This window comes from Lolium perenne, chromosome 6 (genome assembly GCF_019359855.2).
Source record: "Lolium perenne isolate Kyuss_39 chromosome 6, Kyuss_2.0, whole genome shotgun sequence".
Taxonomy (NCBI): domain Eukaryota; kingdom Viridiplantae; phylum Streptophyta; class Magnoliopsida; order Poales; family Poaceae; genus Lolium; species Lolium perenne.
The window spans coordinates 71022596-71031816 of record NC_067249.2 but is presented as its reverse complement, the minus strand read 5'-3'; the positions used below and the strand labels follow the sequence as shown (position 1 = coordinate 71031816).

At 44.4% G+C, this 9221-nt stretch overlaps 1 protein-coding gene across 1 annotated transcript; it reads left to right on the top strand.

Moving 5' to 3' along the window:
- Positions 1-5367: 5367 nt before the first annotated feature.
- Positions 5368-8268, top strand: LOC127307641 (DEAD-box ATP-dependent RNA helicase 41). Its single transcript, XM_051338383.1, has 3 exons — positions 5368-5573; positions 5941-6053; positions 6415-8268. Exons 2-3 carry the CDS (start codon positions 5981-5983, stop codon positions 7944-7946), a joined length of 1605 nt encoding a protein of 534 aa, XP_051194343.1. The 5' UTR covers positions 5368-5573; positions 5941-5980; the 3' UTR covers positions 7947-8268.
- The last annotated feature ends 953 nt before the right edge of the window (positions 8269-9221 follow it).

Below are 9221 nucleotides of genomic sequence, written 5' to 3'. Positions count from 1 at the left end.
TTATTAGGTAAAGTAAATGTACAATGGATTTTCTACTTAATCATATATATAATTTTATCTTTACATGAACACATATTGATGATGTCTTCAATTTATCAAATGGCTCAATCACTAGTATTCTTGTAATAATATCGATACATGACTAGATTACATCGACATAGTGTCAAAGTTAATATCTTATCTAATTCATAACATACTGTATCAATTGTAGAAATCACTGGCGTTGTAATGCATGTACCCCAATTGACCACGAGACATTTTCCTCTAGGCATTGGGAAAGTAGCACTGGTGGATGCCAGCGATCATATTGTTTTACTCTACAATTTTTCATGAACTTGTTGAGCGTTGTCGAGGTTCGAACTAACGAGGAGTAAATATTTTGGTAGGCATGGTGTGATCACGATCAGGTTCACTTTAGCTAAAGTGAACATGTACAATTAATTAGTACAAGATGTTGCTGTGGTGGAGGAAATTGTACAAGATGTTGTTGCGGTGATGGAAGAAGTACAAGACGTCGCTGTGGAGATGTCGTTGTTTGGACGAAGAAGATGTACATCATTTTGATGTTCTCACAGCTGGTGAGCAAGTCATAGTTGACGTTGTGTTTTAACTTCACCATCCAAACATTTATCTTGATGACAATGGCTTTTACCATTACCATGAGAAATAGATAACGAGTTCTTTATGTAATGCAATCAGGAGTATTTGTGTTATGCAAAAAAATTATTACCCATAATTTTTGCATAACACAAATGTTTCTCATTCATTATATAAAGAACTTGTTATCTATTCCCCACGATAACTGTAGGAGCCATTGTCATCAAGATAAATGTTTAGATGGTGAACGTCAAACATAACGTCAACCATGACTTGCTCATCAGGTGTGAGAACATCAAAATGATGACCTCTTCTCTATCCATCTCCACAACGACATCTTCTAGTCCATCCATCTCCACAACGACATCTCCTACTCCATCCACCACAACAACATCTTCTACAACTTCCTCCACCGCAGCAACATCTTGTACTTCTTCCATCACCGCAACAACATCTTGTATTTCTTCCAGCATCGCAACAACATCTTTTACAACTACCTCCACCGCATTACTTCTTCCATCACCACATCAACACTTGAACCACTGCCAACGCCATCAACGGCACCGCCCTTTGGATGGGAACTGCCACGGGTGGCATGGGAAGATCTTCGCAAAGAAAAGAATGTCAGAATAGGGGAGAGGGAGTGTGTGAGTGAACGGGAAGATCCTCTCTACCCTGGGTGCCATGATCTAAAGAAGGATTGGGAGTAGGCGGCTGTACATTCGCGCAGGAGTTGAGGCAAAAGCCGGTGGGTGTGAATACAACACATGAGTCGAGGAGGAACATGCCAGCAACGGTAAAAACGAGATCCTATCGATAACTCCTCCCCCTCGCCTTAGGCCTTGAGAAAAATGTGAATTTTTTTGTACGTCCTAATCCTTGGGTCGGAGGGAGTAGCTTTCAAGTGTGAAGTACACCCCTCCTCCATGTTAAAATTGCAACTAACAAACTGATTTATCTTCAAGAAGCTGGGCAACTGAGAGCTGTTGAGATGTGCATGGTGCAAAAAACAAATGAGCATGAGCAACCACAATTTGCAAAAATCATAGTGCACATGATTGAATAGCGTCCATTCATATATAAGTAATTTCAATATCAAGCCACAACAATATTAGGTAAAACCTGTGAAACAAACAATTCCTAGCATAAGACTTTGTTCTTGAGAGATCTAAAGAGTTATATCATGGAAAGTGCAAACGATAATACCAAGTAACTGAGGGTCCATCCTATATCCAAAATGTCCATGGCCGGTATGAGTTTCAGTTAATATTGAAATAGCAATTTAGTAAGCAGATGGTTGCAGTCTTCCATGAGAATAACTAGGAATGGTATTTAAGCATGACTAGGAAAATTGCCCGTGCGTTGCAACGGGAAATACGTTGTTTAAAATGATTTAAAAGACACAAAAATAATGATTATATGTTTTTTTTATCTCCTCACCACTTCCACCCCACTTCCACCCGACGCTCTTAGATTTTGCCGTGATATACTTAGATAGCTTAGTCCTTTCGGGAGATATGACATGCTTAGATTTCGTTGCCGCTCGCCTCTGGCTCTTTGTCGTTATATCATCACTCCAACCATCCAAGTAAAATAATTGAAGATCAAGCATCATGTATTCCTTCTCAGTGGCAGACGCTTCACTATGAAGTATGGCACAACAAATCCGAATAAGGTTCACCCTTGGGTTGTCATGCAGTTCACGGTGGTAATTAAGGTCAAGGAAGGGCTTCTAGATTTTTATTCTAAATATTGGAAGTATTATTTATATTTTTAGCACTAAAAAATAATAAATGTATTGATAAGCATGCAAATATGCAAATATCAAATGCAACACAAACACATAGAATGTAATTTCCCTTGAACATCGAAGGATGGAAATTCGTAAGAGTTATGGGCACCCGATCTTGAACGGACGGAATAAAGAAACAGGTAAGAGAGTGCTAACCGTGAGGATCGAGGGATACACAACTCGAGGAGCTCGTCAATGTTGGTCGCCACAAGCTGGATCAGCGGCCCGACAATCCTCCCGACGGCGCCAACAACGGACGCGCCTCCACCGGGCAAGGGTCTGGAGGCACAGAAGTAGTGTCGCGACATGGAAATACAAAGAGGGAATGCACACCGGGGGGTGACCTCCTCTTGGAGTATCTCTAGGTGCACGAACACTGACGGTGCCAGAGCAAAGGCTCTGCATATCCTGTGGGGGTTGGGGATTCGTCGGAGAGAAGATACGCTTGGGTGGCAACACTCTCCGGGGGTGTGGGATTCCTCCCGCGATGGACGCGCGTGCGGAGAGCAAGGGGCCTAGGCGCGAGTTCATCCCACCGGCGGTGGGCGGCGAGAAGCATGTGCGGCGTAGGATCTAGGATCTCGTGTAACTTTTTTTCAGATGGACAAAGGTACGAAATGGTACTTAACTCAATGGTAGCATTGTGCGTAATTTAGACTAAAAATAGGGGCAATTTCAAGTTGGGAAAACCAAATTTTTGTGGAGCATATGTAAAGCTTGTCGAGCGAGACACTTTTTAAGTCTTTTTTTATTAAACCATAAAAATGCCATTTCTTCACGGAAATTCATGTGTGCACATATATGATTAACATAAATGGGCAAAAAAGTTCCTAAATGTTTTTAATATTTTGAAAATTGTTGTTTAGGTAAAGGTGCATATGCTCTCAGGATCGAAAGTGAATTTCCGGTTGCTACGGAATACATAATTGTGATCATGATTTTGATACATACAATATCTATTTGTAAATATAAATTATGGTTTTATATTGATATTTAAATTAAACGAAGATTCAAAATTGCTGACGGAACCAAGTGATGTGACCAAATAGAGCAACAACCCAACTATCTGTACGAATACAACGAGCATCAGCCCCCAATCGGAAAGAGCATCAACTCAACTATCAGCAGCAGTTTCCATCAGAAAGAGCAGGACGCGGCCGAAATCGCTCGCTGCCGCTCCTCATCCAGAAGCTTCAGGTGCTCTGAAATCAGCCGGTCCTCATCCACCTCTCTAGTTGGTCAGAATCGGAAGTTTCTTCTCACCCCGAGACCCCATCTTTCTCAACCTTGAGCCATCATCTCTGCCCGTCCCCAACCCAAGTGGTTCGGCGCCAGCCCCTCCCCTCTCCCCGCGTGACGCCCGCCACTATGTCCCTCCCCATCCCAGGTGTGGCGCCCGCCTCCTCTGCCCCTTCCCATCCTATTTTTACTTTTTCTTATCAAGATCCCTCCGCGACGGTCGAGTCCGGCAGCCGCTCCATCTCTCTCTAGTGCTCGCCGCTCAAGCTTGGTTTATTTCTATTCCACCCTCCATAACCTCCCCCGCCTACCACTCCGACGCATACTGCGATAACACACGGCCGCCATCGACAACACCTTGCTGTGCGTTCCGACGGCCGGCTCCGTCAAGCTCCGACCCGACTGTTTCTGCTCGATCCTGCTTCCAGCGACGAGGCGGTAGAGGAGCTGCGCACCTATTCCGGTTCCAACCACCAGAAGCGGGCCTGCAGCGCGCTGCCTGGGAGCGGAGCGGGAGGCACGAGAAGGGGGGCTAGTGCGTCGCAAGCCTGCGCCTGTCTCGGTGGGAGCAGGAAATATAAAACTGAACCGGTACCATGGCAGATTGTAGTATTATGCGTTTTGGTGGGAGGGCAAAACGGTCCAACAAAAAGCGTTGACGAAACTTTTTGGCAGAAACCTTAGCTCCTTTATTATTAGGTATAGATATGGGTTTCGGTGGTCGCATGATAACATCGGTTGGTAAGCATAGTTTAAAAATGCTTACACTGACAATTGGACCAAGTTCTTCGACAGGAGGTTGGACCAGGACCTTTTTTCCTCGTTGATGTTGCCAACCTAGAGGACCTTGGACTCGGACTCGGACGCGACACGAGCTAGATGTGGTCTACAAATTGGGACGCGAATGCGATGCAAGGGGCTTCTACGGCGACGGAGTTGATTGAGCCGTTAGCCGGAGGCGCTGGTGGGAAGGTGGTCTGCGAGCAGAACTACGTTCATCGAGATGAGAGGTGAAGAGCAAGAGAGTGAACTTTGCAAACGAGATGGACTATTCGGTGAGAGGACCGCGTGAATGGAAATGAACCAGACACGGGATCGATGCAACTAGTACTTGCACGAATTAATCGAGACCTTGTATAGGGCTACCTCTTGGATGGATACAACGACTTAAGCTGATCAGATCAAATTCTGGATTCATGTTAGTGTTGCGGGCACTTCGGGGATTCGATCAGGGTGATTTGCACTTACATGGAGCGGCCGGCCGGAGAGGTGCGAGCACTCGCCGGAGAATGATCAGCTAGAGCTCCCGATGACCCTGAGGCTGCTCATAGTTGGGAGTAACTTAGACTAGTAACATGGTATATATTATTAGTCTAGGTTACTACCTTTATAGTGGGTAGTAACTTATATGTGGTGTCATGCATTGTGTCATTTATTATGTTGTAGACTCATTTTGCCGTGGGGTGTGTGATGTTATGGTAACATAGCTAGTTACCACATCAATCTCTTTCTTCATTTATTCGCATGCCATGTCATCAAAATGCCTTGAGATATGTGATGTTACTAGCTATGTTACTCCCACTATAAGCAGTCTGATCGCGTTCGCCTGGGCGGCGGCCCCTGCCGGAGTATAAATAATGAATAGTGGGCTGGGCCTGTCGATACATGGGCTAGACTGTGACCCGGGCCTTGAAAACCCAATGTATCCGTCGGACGCAGCCCAAGCTAAATCAGCCAGGCCCAACCAGCACGAGCACGGCGCAACACCACGGCCGCCGCAGACCAGCCCGGCACCGGCAGCCGCACGCTGCAGCTTCCTGCTCCGGCGCCTCGAAGGTCGCCTCCCTCTCACAGCGCCGCTCCTTCCTGTGCTGTGTGGGTGCTGCAGCCGCGGGACGAGAAGAGAAGGGAGCCGGCCAGCGGAGCTCGCCGGCGGCGCACGCAGGTGTGTCCTCTATTGCGCCCTCCTCCTCATTCTCTCGTCTGGTCTGGTCGTCTCTCCGGCGGTTCCACGGCGTCCTCCCCTCTCCCCGGAGGCCGGCCCCACCGCTTTCGCGCGCGCCCTCTCCATCTCCGATGCGAGCCGCCCACCACAGCCCCTCCAATGGAGCCCGGCCACCTCCGTCTGCACCCCATGGCGGGCTCCCCCTCGCCCCCCGATTCAGCCTCTCCTCCCGTCCCCGTTTATTACTTCATTTTATCAGTTTAAAAGCGTCATGATTCCGTTCGACGATGCTCCGGACTCTGGGCGAATCCGTAACTGTGGTTCAAGGTATTGGATCTAATTTCTTTTCTCCTTTTCCTCTATGCAGTTTCTGGTACTTCTCCCTCTCTGCTCAGTTTATCAGTTCAATGGGGCAAGGGGAGAAAGACTCAGCTGAAGTTGCTGCATCTGGTGATCGAAACAACGAGGTCGAAGCCGAAGGTAATTGCATTGAATTGAATTTATCAGAGCATGTATATCTGCCTGCAGATGCCAAATGATTGGACACGTATGTATTCTCATCCCTAAAAGGAAGGAAAAAAAAAAACTCCGGCCACTAATTCTAAAATCAAGATTTTCTCATTTCAAAAAAAATCAAGATTTTCTTCACGGAGAATACATTCACCAAAGAAAAAAAACAGTTTTCTTTAGGTTTCCTCTCTTACAACATAATACCAACCTCGTATCATCTACAGTCCTGCGCCTCTATGCTGTAATATATCAGATGATTGCCCTCTCTCTGTTCCTTGTATTCAGTTAAGGAATTAAAACATGTTGTTCATGATATTTGTTACTCTCATAGATCGCGTGAAGGAAAGGTGCTTTGAGCAGAGAGAAGCTCTTCCAGGGGAGCCTCGCTGCGTTATATGCGGTCGATACGGCGAGTATATATGTGATCAGACTGATGATGATGTCTGCAGCGTCCAATGCAAGACTGCTCTTCTTGATAGAATTGCCGCTACAGCAAAGACGCCAGCAAAACCACCAGTGCGTGTAAATGTTCCTTTTGGTGACGAAAGCTTCTGTGTCAGAGACAATAACTGTCCTGATGTCCCGAGTTTGCATGCTAGCCAGATTGCTTCGCTAAGAAATAAACTTGACATTTGCGTCAAGGGTGAGGCTGTTCCTGATCCAATCATGTGTTTCTCTTCATGTGGTCTTCCTGAGAAGCTTGTGCACAATCTCGAAGCTGCAGGATATGTTATGCCTACTCCGGTGCAGATGCAAGTCATCCCTGCATCATTAAGCAATAGAAGCTTACTTGTCTCTGCAGAGACTGGTTCTGGGAAAACAGCTTCTTTCCTAGTTCCTATAATTGCACATTGTTCACGAGGGCGGCTGCAGCAGTGTACAAGCAAGCGGGGGCCCTTAGCTATAGTCCTTGCTCCAACAAGAGAGCTATGCATACAGGTGGAAGATCAAGCGAAGGTGCTTGGAAAGGGTTTAACTTTTAAAACTGCTCTAGTTGTTGGTGGAGATCCGTTAGCTCAGCAAATATATAGAATTGAAAACGGTGTCGAGTTAATTGTTGGCACCCCAGGGAGACTAATTGATCTTCTCATGAAACACAATGTTGACCTTACCGATGTTTCTGCATTTGTTTTGGATGAAGTGGACTGCTTGCTAGAGAGGGGATTCAGAGATCAGGTCATGCAGATCTTTCAGGCACTGTCACGTCCACAGGTTATGATGTTTTCAGCAACATTACATTCAGAAATTGAGGAGCTGTCGAACTCACTCTCTAACAACATGATGCATATTACTTGTGGGAACCCAAGTAGACCAAACAAATCAGTTAAGCAAGTGGTCATCTGGGTGGAGTCTAAGCAGAAGAAGCAGAAGATTTTTGAGATAATGAGAAGCAAGCAGCACTTTAAACCTCCTGCCATTGTGTTTGTGAGTTCCAGAGTTGGTGCTGATCTCTTGTCTGAAGCAATTACTGCTGCCACTGGGTTGGAGGCTATTTCTATTCATGGTGAGAAGACAATGAAAGAGAGAAGAGAAAGATTGAGAAGGTTTCTCACAGGAGAAGTATCTGTCGTTGTTTGTACTGGGGTCTTGGGACGTGGAATGGATCTCCTGAAAGTACGCCAAGTGATTTTGTTTGACATGCCAAATTCCATTGATGAATATGTTCACCAAGTTGGAAGAGCGTCTCGAATGGGTGAGGAGGGCATGGCTATTGTCTTGGTGAATGATGAGGATAGGAAACTCTTCAAAGAACTTGCTCAGGTTCTGAAGACTGCAGGAGCTCCAATTCCCCGGGAACTCTCTAATTCAAAATTCATCAACAATTTTTCTCTTGGCACTAACAGGAAGAGAAAATTGACTTAACAGAGAAGTGGCCAATATTCTTAATATGACACTTCTGTATGCACTACCAACTATATATGGCTTTGTTGTTCAGTAGTCAAGTTGAAGTTTTTAGGAAAACCATCTGCGCATCCATCTTCCTGTGGATATGCCAGATATCAGAATATGCAACTTCTGAAATGTATAGGACCTTCCTAAGCCAGAGTAGTCAACCAGTCTAAGTTGATTCCTCAGGGCATGTGCCTGGAATCAATTCATGCTGAAAATGTAAAGAAGTTATCATATGTTTCCGTCCAAATATAAGTCAAACATGCACAGTGCAGTACTGCAGTCGACTTAACAATGGTACGATTTATATTTTTAAATTTTCAACTTTACATTATTCATTTGCTAGCTCTAGTTTGTTTTCTTTATGATCCTGGATAATCTGAACTATGGAAGCTCGGATAGGACATTGAATTGTGGAAATCACTGAATGCTGAGTATTGCGGGCCGTAAACCTATAACAACATGAATCGTGGATAGATCAAGTATCAACAAAAAAAATTAATGGACCATATTGTTAGTAGCGAAGCACAATACGGGACCACTGTTCTGCGGTACTTAGACTTACTCAAAGTGGCAGATTTGATCCGATACTTTACTGGCTGTCTCCTTGCCAAAGCTATGAAAAGGGTTGTAAATTGTCTATAGCTTGTTGCTGATCAAATATGCTTTTTTCAACTGGAATTTAACATTTGACGAGAACTGTTCTAATAAATGTTGCTACTCTAGACATTTTTTTCACATCCGATATAATGGACTTATGCACTCACTGCGAATATTTGTTATTCTGTTTACTTTCATTTTCTTCCAGCATACCTGTTACATATGTTAGGAAACTTATATTTGTTTCGTTTACTAAAATTAATTCACTGGTGCAATAGTTCAAGTACAACGGTGAACTAGCCATATAAAGCAAATTGGTGGAATCACAAGTATTATAGTAGCATTCTCTACAACTGTTGGAGTATAAACATCCTTCCACAAGCACTTCAATATTCTGCTGTCTTGCCAGCGGTATTCAATGTACCATGCCATATTTTTACAACTACAATGAGGTTCCATTTTAACTACTATAACAAGTTAACAACTGGTTTTCACTAGTTATCTGATTTTAATAATCCACATTAAAGTGGATCACTCGGTGATACTTCCATGTTACCTTCTTTTTTCATTTGTTCTTCCAGTTGAACAATAACTTATTAGTTATAATTTGAACATCTATTCTTCGAAGCATGATGTTGGGGCTAATAA

Coding starts and splice junctions, on each gene's coding strand:
- LOC127307641 (XM_051338383.1), top strand. CDS start 5,981: ATGGGGCAAGGGGAGAAAGACTCAGCTGAAGTTGCTGCATCTGGTGAT. Junction 6,054..6,414: donor CAACGAGGTCGAAGCCGAAG/GTAATTGCATTG, acceptor TTACTCTCATAG/ATCGCGTGAAGGAAAGGTGC.